The 14,894-nt window shown below is 41.0% G+C and overlaps 1 protein-coding gene across 1 annotated transcript in view; it reads left to right on the forward strand.

The window, feature by feature from the left end:
• Positions 1 to 14,894, forward strand: part of LOC307253102 (voltage-dependent calcium channel subunit alpha-2/delta-3-like) — a gene marked incomplete at both ends in the record, with an annotated part of 109,123 nt that overhangs the window by 42,673 nt on the left and 51,556 nt on the right. The window contains 6 exons of the mRNA XM_080030972.1: positions 296 to 458; positions 4,471 to 4,602; positions 5,839 to 6,050; positions 7,104 to 7,178; positions 11,154 to 11,243; positions 11,864 to 11,977. Of these exons, the coding sequence (XP_079887098.1) occupies positions 296 to 458; positions 4,471 to 4,602; positions 5,839 to 6,050; positions 7,104 to 7,178; positions 11,154 to 11,243; positions 11,864 to 11,977 (786 nt within the window). The remainder of the gene's footprint in view (positions 1 to 295; positions 459 to 4,470; positions 4,603 to 5,838; positions 6,051 to 7,103; positions 7,179 to 11,153; positions 11,244 to 11,863; positions 11,978 to 14,894) is intronic.

The following is a 14,894-nucleotide window of genomic DNA, read 5'->3' on the forward strand; positions in this document are numbered from 1 at the left end:
CAGCATCTAGGAGGGGAGCGTTCGCGCCGACGAGCGATTTTGTCAACTCAGCAGCTTTCTACTGTAACAACATGCAGGTCTGGGATGATCCAGGGATTAGTATGCAAACTACTCTCTGACTCAGCACCGGAGTGACCCAGTCATTCTATTTAGGTGACAACACCATTCAGCAGAGAAGAGCAGATTAAAACTGAGAAACACAGATTCTGAACGATAGAACCAGGGTTTGAGGGGGTGTATATAGTTGTGTGTGAAATCTAATCGCTGTCTGTCTGTCTTTCCCTTCATCTCCCAGTATGAATACTTCAATGCAGTGTTGATCAATGAGGTGGATGAGGAGGGGAACAGCATGGAGCTGGGAGGAGAATTCCTCCTTCAACCCAATGACCACTTTAACAACCTGTCAGTCAACCTCAGCCTCAGCGTGGTCCAGGTGCCCACCAATATGTACAACAAAGGTAAGTTCACCACCTGAAATTCATGTTAAGGGTGTCACGAATGCAAGTGTGAGCTAAAAGAATCGGTTCCATCACCAATACAAATATCATGTACATCTTAAGCCTCTCGGGTGCACTGACTTTTCGGCTGAATTGTTCAGTAATTTGAATGATTGATACCCCCAATCTAAAAAATTAACAATGATCATCAGTTTAGTATGGCGTGCTGGTGCAAATGGAAGTCTGTCTGCATCAGGAGGAGAATTTGAGTTCATTAACTGTATCTCACTGGATCATCCCCACCACACACCGACTTAATTAGCGGTTAAATAATCAGACATTCTGCGGATTTACCATCCACTCAAGTCCAACCAATGAAGCCATGGCCTTGTCAAATGCTCTGCAGACAGAGTCAACGTCAAGTCGGCTTAACCCAGCCACCAGAGGCAAAGAAATTATATGGAGAGAGAGAGAGAGAGAGAGAGAGAGAGAGAGGGACAGAGAGGCGGGAGAAAGTAAATGAGAAAGAAAGTAGGTTAAGTCGGACTGATGGAAGGTCTAGGCAACAGATTAATTAAGCTAGGTGGAGAAAAGAGAAGAAGCAAGTGAGAGTGACGGAGAGAGAGAGATAGAGAGAGAGAATGAAATGGAAAGAAATTGAATGTAAGAGCTAGGAGAGTGAGGCTGGCAGGCTGGTGCGCCAATACAGGGAGAGGAAGAGTCATTTTGATTTGATTCACAGGCAAATGAGTAGAATTGAGCACACAAGTGGGCACACACACACACACACACACACACACACACACACACACACACACACACACACACACACACACACACACAGAGAGAGAGAGCTTGAGATATGCAGGCTGTGTTAGTGATAACGAAAAGGTAATGGCTGGGACTGCAGGGAGCTCATTGGTGGGAAAGTATCAGGGTTCTGCGAAAAGAAGGATGTGAGGCTCGGCTCTGGGGAAGGAAACAGTTTGTTAACGACTCCTTAGAACCTTTGGGAACATTTCAACATGGTTCCCCTTTGGAATGGATACGCTAAAGCTGGTATGTCAGTTAACACAGGTATTATAGTATCATAAACAAGGAGTTTTGATGTTTCCTTAATGTTTGCTCAAGCACTGACAAGTTATATAAACGTTCTAGATTTTTGCCAAGAAGCTAGTAAAGGTGTTCAGACAGGAACTTGCGCTGCACTAAATAAAACGCCAAAGGGTGGCCTTCGTTGTGGTTGTGGGGCTACAGGTGCAGGTGAGAAGATGAATTAGATTCCAGGAAATCCACATTCAACATGACATCACCTGGCTGGGAGGCCTCATTTGCTGCCAAAACACTGCACATCTAAAAAAAAGTAATCAACCTTTAATGTGCACTTCAATGTGTCAAGATTTACCAATGCAGTTGCCTGATGCTGCCATATTGCATTGAGGTCGAATTTGAGCAAGGTTGAACTTTCTTGAAGACCAGTGTGTATTTTTTTTTTGCCAATGACAAAAGAGGCTGCGATCCTTCTTTTTTTACGCAGTGTTATTCTGCATCTAAACAGGGCTGCACTTCTAAAACCTAACCCCCTTGCTTAGTAGCAGGTCACTGTCCTCTTTGTCACTGTGTTGTTATGCTGCTGAAGAGCTGGTTGTAGCCTCATGTGCACTTCATAAATAGCTTGGTGGCAGCAGTGATGAATTGGAGGTTAAGTCCATGATAGCAGAGAGGGCTGCATGGCCCCGGAGATTAATCTCGGGAGGAACCCACTACATCAAACATCCGTCTTCCGAACTCGCATCACGCAACCCAAACACAACCCACACACCATTATACTTTATAAGGCTGAACATGACAGGAACGTGTGCTGTGGGTGCAGCCAAGCTATGTACACATTTACGCCGGGGTCGATACGCCTACCTCTACCGACTCGCTGAGATGGAGGAATGTTCACATTCACGTGAACACATGCACACTCATACACATTCATCATGGCTTCTCACTTCTCTCCTGTTTGTACTCACACTTCCATCGCTTCTCTTGTAAAAAAGCCTCCTTCAAAATCATCATAAGGAACCATATAAAGCAAAGTTGATTTCGGCTCAGATAAATCTGCCATTCTACTTGTTCTACTCTTGACTATATAAGCACGTGTGAATGGATATTTATACACATGGGATCTCTTCTGATCAGACTGAATTAAGGAGTTCATCATTAGTTGACATTAATTCAAATGAGAAGTAGAGCCCAAACCCCCTTTCCCTCAGCACTCATCACACTTTCAGATTGTAACAGACACTCAATCTGCCCCAGAAATGACTGTATTGTTGTGTAAATGGGGCTTGGATCAAATCCAGTCTCCTCTCCACTCCAAAAGAGGTGGATGGGTGTTTACTATCAAGAGAGGGGCTTTGGTGTGCGCTGGCTTCCCGAAGGCTAATTCAATCATGGCTTATTGGCATGACTGTTGACAGCGGAACAATGTTGCCAGTATAGGAGATGATGGGGAATCTGTTATCTGCTTTGCTTTCTCTCTGTCCATTAGGTACTCCTCTGCCTCCCTGCCTTTTTGTTTAATCATCTCTCTCTCTGTCTCTCTCTTCTGTGTTTGTGTCTTATTGTTTAATTGTGTCCGTCTGTCCATCCTTTTACGCTTCCATCTTCCATCTTCCATCTTCCCTTCCCGCTTTTGAACCGACTGCAATTGTTGGTAGTAAGCAGCCGTTATAAGCTTGGCTGTCTGTTCGCTAACCAGTTACATCTCTCAGCCTGCAAATTGAAAAGGAGCTTCAATGATTGGATACGACCCGCCATATATCACAATCAGTTTGGATGGAATTTTTTTTAACAAAATCTATAGCACATATGGCAGATGCACATGGGCATACCTGCAGAGATGCACAGTGTATGTTTCACATGCACACACACACTCATACTGCCCTGCAAAGGCAGAGAGCAGTAACTACAGGAAGAGCGAGGATTACAAAAAGTGGTTGTCTGGCAAACCGTGTAAAGGTTGTTATGCCTTAATTTGAATATTTTTAAGGATATTTATTTTAACCCCAGATTGTATGTTGAAGTACTTTAACATAGTGATCATATTTCTGGAATGCAAGGGTCAAATAACAGTTTCTATAAGCAAAAACGTTTTTGTTGCTCATTTTAACAGTTTGTAAGAGATAATCAACTTTTTTTCGGAGTATCCCTGTCTATCTGTATATCTATTATTATTCATGCTTAAATCAATATTATACATAACCATTTCATTTATTGTTTTCTACATTCTAATACGTACGTTTATGGATTAAAAGTAACCTAATGTTCAATGTTCTTTTTGCTACGTTTTTGTTTGTTTAGGATTTGTTTAGGATTTATATTTGGTTACGATGAAATGCAAATGGAGTACTGTTTTACTTCCTGTAAAATGTAACATCCTTGATCTTCCAATAAAAAGATTTATAAAAAATAAAAAGTAGCCTAAAGTTAACCACACCAAATTGTGTGAAGTCCACTGGAGTGAAAAGCACGTATTGATACTGTATCTGTTAATCCAGTTGCCCTAGTAGGAGTTATTAGATATTTTCCTCAGCAGCTGAGACAAAATCAGAGAGAATATTTCGTTTTTCATTTTCCATCTGATAGCATTCACTTGATAGAAATATAGCTTTCTAGTTTTTTTTTGGTGCAACGGTGGGTTTAACAGATATATTACTAAAAATCAATTTAGTGAATTGCAGTGCAGAGTTACTTAACTCAATTCTGACTTATTATACAGTTGGAGCATGTTGCCTTTGTAGGGCAGAGTATTCTATTTATCTCCTATTCCTATTTTCTCCCTTATCTCTTTTTTCTTTCCATCCATGTACGTATCTCTGTGTAATGAAGAGGTCCTGAAAGCGAGCTGTTGAGAACTACACAATGCCATGGTCTACGCTCCTGGACTACAAACAACATAATTTTTTTTTAACTCATCTTGTGTTTCTTTCCTTGCTCTCCCTACTTACCTTTGTCTCTCGTTCTCTTCCCCTTCAATCCTCAGACTCTGCCATCGTCAATGGAGTGTACTGGTCCGAGGCCTTGAACAAAGTGTTTGTGGATAACTTTGAGAGAGACCCATCACTCATATGGCAGTACTTTGGCAGTGCCAAAGGCTTTTTCAGGCAGTACCCAGGTAAGTGTGTGTGTGTGTGTGTTTGTTAGTGTGGATTTTTTAGATAGTAGCCGTGTGTGTGTGTGTGTGTTTGTAATTAAGTGGCTGACGGTAACTGACAGCTAGAAGCTTGGGGCTAGCGGAGGACGAGGGAGAGTAGATGGAAGAAAAGAGAGGGAGGTGAAGAGAGACAGGTCAGAGAGTTTGTAGAGATTAGAGGGTGGCTGAAGAAAAATTTACATATTCAGGTGAAGTGGAATGAATGAGAGCAGAAGTAGCACAATAAAGAAAAGTAGCCCGTTGAATGAAAATGGAGAATATATATTCCATAGGGCCCTTAATATAAGAAAATCACGTTTTTTCTTTTGAACATTCGTATAGGTATTTAGAATTATGATTTTAAATATCACATGGCTATGTACCCTGGCTGTCTATTTTTAGTTTTCTGACGTGGATGCCTCCAAAGTAGTTGCTGCATTAAGACTCAAAGACTAAAAGCTTTTTCCATTTGAAAACAGTGCATTCTCTGTTTTTTTCATTTGATTTGAATAGTTTCCAAAGGTGGATGTTGCTTTTGAATTTTTTTCAGTCTTATTTCCATTCCGTTGTACTGGGGTGGCTTCAGAAATGTCAAATCTCTCTTTTTTTCTTTAGCACACATACCATAAAGTAAGTGAGAAAATATCTATAATTAGTGTGATTTGGCTGGACTGAATCTTGAAATTGCATACTCTAAGGGGAGAGGCAGTGTAAGCGAGCAAATGATGAATGTTTTAGAAAAAATAAATCTGCTGTGACAGAAACAGCAGTGTGCTTTGGCAGAAATCCCCTTAGGGCACAGAGAGCAGATTTACCTTGCCACCCTTTTCCCTCTTTCAGCCAAGGTAAGGCAAGGCAAGGCAAGTTTATTTATATAGCACAATTCAGACACAAGGCCATTCAAAGTGCTTTACAGGGGCAAGATTAAAATACACAATACACATTAGAAAAGCGAATGAATAAAACATTTAAAAGCGAATGAATAACATTGAAAAATTACAGGTTAAAATGGAAACAGAAAAGTCTTCAGACTTGATTTAAAAGAGCTGAGAGTTGCAGCAGACCTCAAGTTCTCTGAGAGTCTGTTCCAGAGATTTGGTGCATAAAAACTAACAGTAAGGTAACAGTTAATTTCCCCTTTCGTACAAATGATGCGCCGCTCTACCGGTCCTTTGTTTATCTCTGACTTGTGATGCTGACTCTTAATGTCTCTTAAAGGGATCAAGTGGAAGCCGGATGAACACGGGGTCATAGCTTTTGACTGTCGTAACCGGAAGTGGTACATCCAGGCTGCCACCTCTCCCAAGGATGTGGTCATCTTGGTGGACGTCAGTGGCAGCATGAAGGGCCTCAGACTGACCATCGCCAGGCAGACTGTGTCCTCCATACTGGACACCCTTGGAGACGATGACTTTTTTAACATAATAGCTGTAAGTCTAAGCAGTTGTGCACACTGCTGTGAGGGAGGGGGACACACAAGTCAAACTACTTATCCTCTGTTTTTTAAACTGCAACACACACAAACGCACGCACGCACACATACACACACACACACACACACACACCCTCTCTGCCTCAGATCAGAGGAAACGCTGGAACGAATCAGCTTTCTCTGCTGTCACGCTCACAACCAATTAGCAGTGAGCTGAATGAAGATTGCAATTGCAAAAGCGACGGTTGTGATTGGATCCCGCCTCAGGCACCCAAACCATTGTTATCGCATCTTAGTCTGATGAAACTCAAACAGTGTGTGTGTGTGTGTGTGTGTGTGTGTGTGTGTGTGTGTGTGTGTGTGTGTGTGTGCGCGCGTGCATGACAGTGCACTTACAAATTCTAGTTCACATCAAAATGTAGATAGATCGTGAGTATTATCACAGATTTCCCAGCCTCCATTCATTTTGTCTACAGAATAAAGTCTTCATTATCATGTTATGCTAATCTTGTTATTTTTCAAAATGGTTCCTTTTGAAAAATAAATGATTTGGACAATCCGTCAGAAACATATTGTTTACTGTAAACACTCTAGAAGGATTTGTAATTTTTTTCTTTTAAAAGATACTACTTCTACTGTGTATCTTCTACAGTATACACAGTAGGCTACATGAAGGAACCTTTACCATGAAAGACAGGCAGTGGTGTAAAAGTTGTTATGGATTTTGTCTAAAGTATCTGCAGCGAGAGACAAAGTCTGTCTCATATACAGTGACAGTTTGTGCATGTGCATCTGCTGTATGTGCCTCTCATGGTGTATCTACATACAAATATTTGGGCAGAATTGCTGGCCTTGGAGGAGCACACTTCCATTCTCTTCCTCTGACTTTGAAGTCTAATTCATAATCATACTCATGCATTAAACGACGAGTGGGGTTTCTAATATCTTCACATTTTTAATTGATTAATTTTACATCAAACATATTATCTACACGGCACATTTAAAGTAATTCAAAATGATAATGTTAATTATTCTCTGTGTATTGTTTCAGTACAATGAGGAATTGCATTATGTGGAGCCGTGCTTGAATGGAACTCTGGTCCAAGCAGATGTCACCAACAAAGATGTAAGTATTTCCTTCCTTGTGTCCTTTTGTTTTCCTCTTGTTACAGTCAATTATCAATTGTCAATCATAATTTTTTTCTATGATGGAGGCTCCTGCCAGTTTCCGGATTAGTAGTAACAGATGTATGCAATAAATATTCATATGAATAGATTTGGACCGACATTGATATAGGCTGTACAGTGTGAAGTATGAGTATTGCACCTCATGTTTAATCACAGGGAATATACATTTTTTTCAGCGACGTGTGAATGAGAGAGAGGGAGAGAGAGAGTGTGTGTGTGTGTGTGTGTGTTTCTTACCTGTTAGCCAGCCAGCTTGTATAACAGACCTTCTCTGTGCCGCATGGTGCAAGTGGTGATGCTCCATTGGCGATAGCTAAGTGACTGGTGTCCTTATGAGGGAATTCCACTGATTTAGCACATCAAAGTCTGTTAACAGGTCTTGGGGAGTACACTACTGCATATGTGAGAGAAGTTGTATTGAGGCTTTTGTTGCTCCTGAGGGAGCGATACAAAAATGAAACAGCTAAATTGCCTTAAGTGATGTTCCTTGATTCAACTTCAGTTTGGGAGTGAAGAGTATTCATAGATGTGGAGTTGTTCAGTAAGAAAGAAAGTGCACTTACCAGACGTCTGCATTCTGCACCTCGTCTCTTGCCTGAGGGCTAGCAGCTTGAGGCTACATTAGTCGCTACTAGCAACACACTCCAATCTCCGACAGCACTGATGGCATTCCACTGTAGATGTAGACGACAGCTTTTGACAAGAAAGAAGAATGCGTGAAGTAAAAAAAAAGAAAGAGATCTTTTGTTCCGCTGCATAGATTTGTGATACTTTTTATCATTGAACAGTCCATGACATATCCAACAGTGTTACAGAAGTGCAATGGTTGACGGTGGAGTGCTTCTTTAAATTATGGTTTTGATTTTCACGAGGTTGCAAGCTGCAAACGTTTTTACCACTTAGTGTGGTCTGGGGAGTGTTTGTATCTGTGACTCTGTTAATGTATACTGATCAGACTGTCCATTCAATTTGTTTGCATTAGGTTGATATGTGAGTATCTTTGCTGTTCCCTTCTTCATTTCTAAGTCCAAGTTCCTCTCGTTTGCATACAGGGTAGGCTCATCTCCACATCTTTCAGAATTCCATTTAGAAAAAAATCCCTTTATAAATGGATTTCCACACATATATTACCTCTAGTCACAAAACCTTTGGCACACAGCTGTTTACTAGCAAACATGTGGACTACTTTCCATGCACACACAATTATGTGTGTAAAAGTATTTAATTGATGTTTATTGCTAAGTGAGTGTATGAATATGGATACGCTTTATGTGTTTTATTCCGGTTGCTAGTTTAATGTTGTGTGAGTCAGCCTGCTAATAGGGGGAGGCAGTCTGCACCAGAAGATAAGGCTAATGTATTTCTTTTTCAGCTAGGGGCAGGAAGTGACTGTGTAACTGGAGACTTAAACTTACTGATCTTTCTCTCCAAAATCTGTTTAATTTCCATTTTCATACCCAACTTCAAATGGGTCACAAATACCTTTTCCACACATTTATCAGGCAATATTAAATGCATTATCAACAGGCATCTGAAGAAGTGGAATCCATCCAGCCTGATTATCACTCTTCTATGCAATAGTTCTAGGCCAATATTGTTCATCCTTAAAGGGTCACTCGTGAGTTTCAACAATTTTTTAATCAGACAGTCTTGGACTCCGAGCTGTCTGCAGAAACGAAATGACTAATAAACGAAGTCGGTTTTGGTGCAGTGATTTTAATTGTTGATGTATTCATGTTTGGAATACATCACCCAATACTGCACCCAGAAAGAATAAATGGTTCACTTGCAGCTCAAACAGCATCAATTATGTCTACCGAAGAAGAACATGTTGGCCCTAGTTAAAACTTTAACATAACCATTGTTTTAACCAGTATTTTTATAACCCTATTTCAAGATTTCAGATCCTAACTTTACCTACTTTTAAACCAAAATGGCACAGTCTCAACTGAGTTGTATTTTCAACTGCACATTTCCAAATCCACAGCATTGGGGTTTTAATCTGGCTTCAAGCTAAACTGTCACCTTATGCCAACAGAATGGGTGCTTATTTATACATCTCAAAATGTTTCCGTGGAGTGATTTGGAATCATATTCGTTCACGGCAAAAACATCCTTTCTGCCTCTTTTTATGCCTTCATCAGAATTGCACCTTCCTCCATGTTGACATAAATAAATGCAATGTAAGACATATTTGTTCATTCATTACTATGTCCTTGTAGCCAGGCCTCATTAAGCTGACTGCTATGATCATCTATGAAGGGGTTTGATGTCCAATTTACTTTAAAGAGCCTTGTGGTGTAGCACAAAAGGTTTTGATCATTCAGCATTGCACGCACACACACACACACACACACACACACACACACACACACACACACACACACACACACACACACACACACACACACACACACACACACACACACACACAAACTTTCTGAATCTGTCACTTAGGTACACTGCTGTACCAGGAATTGAACATAGCCCACTGTGCTGAGACAAATCACTTTGTCGATCTCAACTCACACACATCTACATCCACAGCCACACACACACAAACACACACACACACACACACACACACACACACACACACACACACACACACACACACACACACACACACACACACACACACATACACACACACACACACACACTCAATGGATAAAGTTTGTTGTGCTCCAGGGTACAGCCCTTTGTTGGATCCGATTAACCTTTTTATCCACATCAAAGGAAAAGGTTGTGCCTTCTTGCAATATGGGGATGTTGAGACGCTGGAGGTTGTTTTTTGTGCACATATTTGTTTGTGGGTTGCTGGCACTCACGCTTGTGTGTGTGTGTGTGTGTGTGTGTGTGTGTTTGTGTGTGCATGTGTGCGTTTGTTTACTCCCAAGTGAGCAAGCTCTGATATGGCATTATGCTCCTCGGACCCCCTACTGCGTGCTCTCCTCCCATCAGTAATGAGTAGAAGACTGGAGGGAATGAATGTAGATTGAGAGAAGGAAAATGGTAGAAAAATAAGAGGCATCTACACCCCACCTACATAATGATGTAGGTGGGGTGTAGGTGTGGGTTGTTGTCAGACCCTAAAATTGAGAGACATACTGTATCTTGTATGGAATGCCTCTGTTGCCATAGGTAATATAGAAGTTTAGGTTAACTCACCTCCTTAGGTGAAAATGTGTTTTGCAGGCAGATGGACAGACCCAGAGTCAACAGGAAATTATCGAAATGCCAACAACTGGATATAAATAGATATTAATAGATTCAATTTGATAATGGGCTGTTTCCATCTGTCTGTCTGTCTGTCTATCAGTGTGTGAGTGGGTTGAGTTTTGCTCTCAGGCTGTTGCAAATAATCAGACATGCACATGAGACCTGTTAGGTTGCTGACAACATTAAACTCTTCATTAATTGACACAGCGATGATGTACCCTTTGTGACATGATCACGTCTAACGCACCTGCGCACCCAGACACACACACACACAAACACACACACACACACACACACTCACACACACACACACACACACACTTTCGCGCAGCTGAACGTTCAGCAAAAAGGAGGCGGAGGGAAAGCAATGTCACGTACTTTCAGTCAGTAATGTGACATTTCCCTCCAAGATAAAGTGTCAGTTTGCTTCAAAAACAGGCTGAGGGCGTCGAGTTAAAGAGTCCATAGACCACTCGTTCAATATAACACCCAAATAATGGCTATTTAAAATAAATGTGATGTTTCCTTGCTTTGAACAAAATCAGTATCTTAACACTTCTAACTGTCAATGTCTTTCTAATGTCTCCATTCAAATCAATGATGAGCTCCGATGCTGTCTCCCTCTGTGTTGTGTGTCTTGTTCTTTTGACCATGATCCTAATGTTTCCCTGACCAACTTTATTCCCCCCAGCATTTCCGGGTGCACTTGGACAAGCTCTTCGCTAAAGGCATCGGCATGTTAGACATAGGTCTGACTGAGGCTTTCAATCTCCTCAGTGAAGTAAGTAATACCCTAAAGCAAGATCACTCTCACAAACATACATACACACACACACACACACACACACACACACACACACACACAGAACAATAGTTTCATGCACAAAATTAATTAGTGCGCCGTAATTAATCGCTAAAGCAACAAAATCATGCACAATCCAAGTAAACAAGGCGCCTGATGACTCCGATGGTTCGACATCTCCTCATTATGAACTGGCAATTATCAAGGACACAGACACACACACATTTACCGTTCCTATTTATGTTTTCATTCTGCTCCATGACTCCTCTTTCTGAAGTCCCAGGGTGCTACTGCGAGCTCATGGTAGCTTGTGTGCATCTGTGCCTTTGTTTTGGAGAGGACAAGTTATTATTTGAATTACTTTTACAACACAGCTATTATGAACTTAGGTCATGTAAATACACATCACACTCTCTAATAACAAGTAATCAGATGCTCTGTTTGCTAAATATTTTTAAAAAAGCTAGATTTTAAACTAGTTAGTTTGATGTTGTTGACTTGCCTTAACTTTCCCTCTCTCTCTCTCTCTCTCTCTGTCTGTCTGTCTCTCTCTCTCTCTCTCTCTCTCTCTCTCTGTCTCTATTTCTATCTATCTACAGTTCAACGAGACTGGGAGGGGTAGTGAGTGTAGCCAGGCCATAATGTTGGTCACAGATGGGGCAGTGGATACATATAATGCCATATTCGAGAAGTATAACTGGCCAGAGAGGAAGGTAGTGTATAAAACACACACACACACACACACACACACACACACACACACACACACACATTGCATTGTTGTACAATTGTAGTTCTACGGGGGTTCTTATCAGTCAGCTCAGACCAAGTTGATGAACCTTTCACCTGGTATCCCAGTGGAGAGCTGTGCACTGCTGTGGCTATGAATGACGCTGTTGAAAATGGGCTGTCAGAAATGTAAATATAAAGAATGGATTTCAATAGTTCCATTTGAGACATTTCTTAAGGGATACCAAATGGATGCCTTGTCAACCTTGTACCTTGATTGTTTACAATTATTATAATTACATCAGAATACACATTCTTGATTAATATTGCACTTCTCGTTAAATTTGACCAAGAGGACTTAAGTTGAACGACAGGCAGAGTCACGGTTTAAAAAGTGTGTCTGTGTTCCCCATACGGACATTCTCTTTTCTTGTCACATTTTGGGGCATGTTTTTCTGCCAAGTATTAGTATTTGGCTGAGTTGTTAGAAAAAGGATTTTTGACGAGATGAAAGTATTGAGCGAGCTCAGTATGGGGTCCTTTCTCAGGGCTTTAAAACGGAGTGAAGTATGGCCCTGTCTCTGAGGACTGAGCTGGCTCTCCACTGTCCTGCAAGGTAATTGTGGTGCTCCTCTGACAGGCCATGAAATGAAATGGGAGAAGAGAGAGGGAGAGAGGAGATGGAGGGGAAGAAAAAAGGGTTATTCTTGGTCAATTTCCCTCTGTAGAAGAAAGCCCAAAGGGTCTTCACCCTTGAAAGGTTGAGGATTGAAGTACTGTAGTACACGCCATGGTGTGGATGCTGCATACACCATAAACACCATATATACATGCATTTGAATTATAATCTAAAAGGATACGCATACATACTTCCAGTGCCTCAGGTAAGTCTCTTAACACATATTATACGATCATTCTAATCTTGAATCTGTATGAGCATATGTTTCCATGGGTGCCTACATGTTACCATAAATGCTGCATTTGTATTTGCCATGTGTTTGTGCGTGTCTGCCCCCCCCCCCCCTCTCCCCCTTCTCACTCCTGCCTCAAGGCTGAACAGCAGTGAGCAGAGAGGGGACAAGGCTGCTAGATAGTTCCATTTAGAAGAAGCCCCACTGATAATAGAAGTCTTCGGTCTCTGTCACTCTCTTCGGTCTCTCCCTCTCCCTCCCTCCCTCCCTCCCTCCCTCCCTCCTTCCCACTCTTTCTCTCTCTACACTGCTGCTGGTTTTTAATGGCTTCCTCCCAAGCAGCCTTACAGCTTCACCACTGTGCCAGCATCACGCTGAGAATATAGGCACTTTGTGAAAAAGTTAATGCAAATAAGTCACTGCATATCTTGCACGCAGATGGCATTTATTCCAAAAAGCTATGTCGAAAAAAGATCATAAGATCATAAAGAAAGCATTCTCATGGAAATCGGTATCTACTGATGAAACGTCGGAAATTCTGAAAACCTATCAAGTACTTTTCCATTATTGCTTTTTTTCTTTCATGTTACACCAGTGCTAATTTTCAGAGAGATACTGTCACATTGTCTGATAATTGCCTTTTGTAGATAGGGAATGTTTTAGAAGCTGTTTTGCATTTGCCTTAACTTAAATAGCATGACCTTATAAGGCATAAAGATGTTACCATAATATTTCACCTTATATAATAGGTTGTTGTTTTGTTCTTAGGATGAACCACATAGGTCAATAAAGTGCAGTGCAACCCAATACAACACAGGCCATTACGGTAAATTAACTTTGAATGCTACAAACATGCACAGAATAATAAATAAAATAGCAATGTGGCCTGTTTTAATATCAGCGTTATACTCTGCATCTACCTCTGGGTAAAGAGGATGGTTCAATCCATATAAAATGTGTATTTTCTAAGCTCATACAAAAATTCAATATATCCTTAATCTAGCAAGTGTGAAAGAGGGGATGAGGCTTTGTACAGTCTAAAGTTGCATTTTGGCAGAGCAGCACCCTCTTGCAGATTCTAAAATGGGCTATAATTGATGGTGGTGAACTGGGAAAGTCACCACCATCCGAAGTGCCTTATTAGGAAAAGCTAATCAACATGGCATTGATCAGAACAACAGTGGTTGACCATTTCCTTTCTGAATTGGGGCCAAATTAATTCAATGGCCTAAGAGCATAGCCTCTTGGGCTGTCCCCAGACACCTGATCTTCTGAAAGATTGTGCATGGGTTGGCATATAGACTGCTGGGACAAAAATCTGGGATGCGCAATCCTTGTGAAAACTGGATATAATGTTGCAAGATGGCACACATTCATATCAATTTAAGTTGTTCACAAGGCAGACACAATGCCATATAATGAATTAGTTCATAAGTGATATAGAGTATATTGCATCTTATGTTGGATTACATTTGTTTTAACAGTGGCCACTACGCCAGAATTATTGCACTGATTACAGCACTGATTGTGGGGGCTTGTGATGTGCCCATAGCCTAAACTGTGGGTCAAGCTGCAGAGGGAAGAAGAAGCTGGACAACCCTGCCAATTGATAAAATATTCTGTATGCTGCTATCAGCATGGGCTGACCTTGAATGTGGAGATTTATACAAAATTTAGATATTGTATTTCCAAAAGCTTCATGAGATTGGTATGCTGGGTTTAACACAACCTTGCCCATGCCTGCTTGTGCCCTGTGTTTTCTGCACTACCTATATGTTATCTGTTGCCACCATTTGGCAGTACATCCCGTGCGTGTTTGATGCCAACAGTATTTATGTGCAATTATGTAACAATATCTCTGACACACCTGCCCTCCTAAAATTGTCTAAAAAGGCACCAGATTAATTTTCAGATAAAATAGTATTAGAGTCTAAAAGTAGAAAGTAATTATAAATTAAAAACTCCTGAATCTTATCAAAGACTGATTAGA

This window comes from Ammodytes marinus (genome assembly GCF_949987685.1).
Source record: "Ammodytes marinus genome assembly, chromosome: 7".
In the NCBI taxonomy this organism is placed as follows: domain Eukaryota; kingdom Metazoa; phylum Chordata; class Actinopteri; order Uranoscopiformes; family Ammodytidae; genus Ammodytes; species Ammodytes marinus.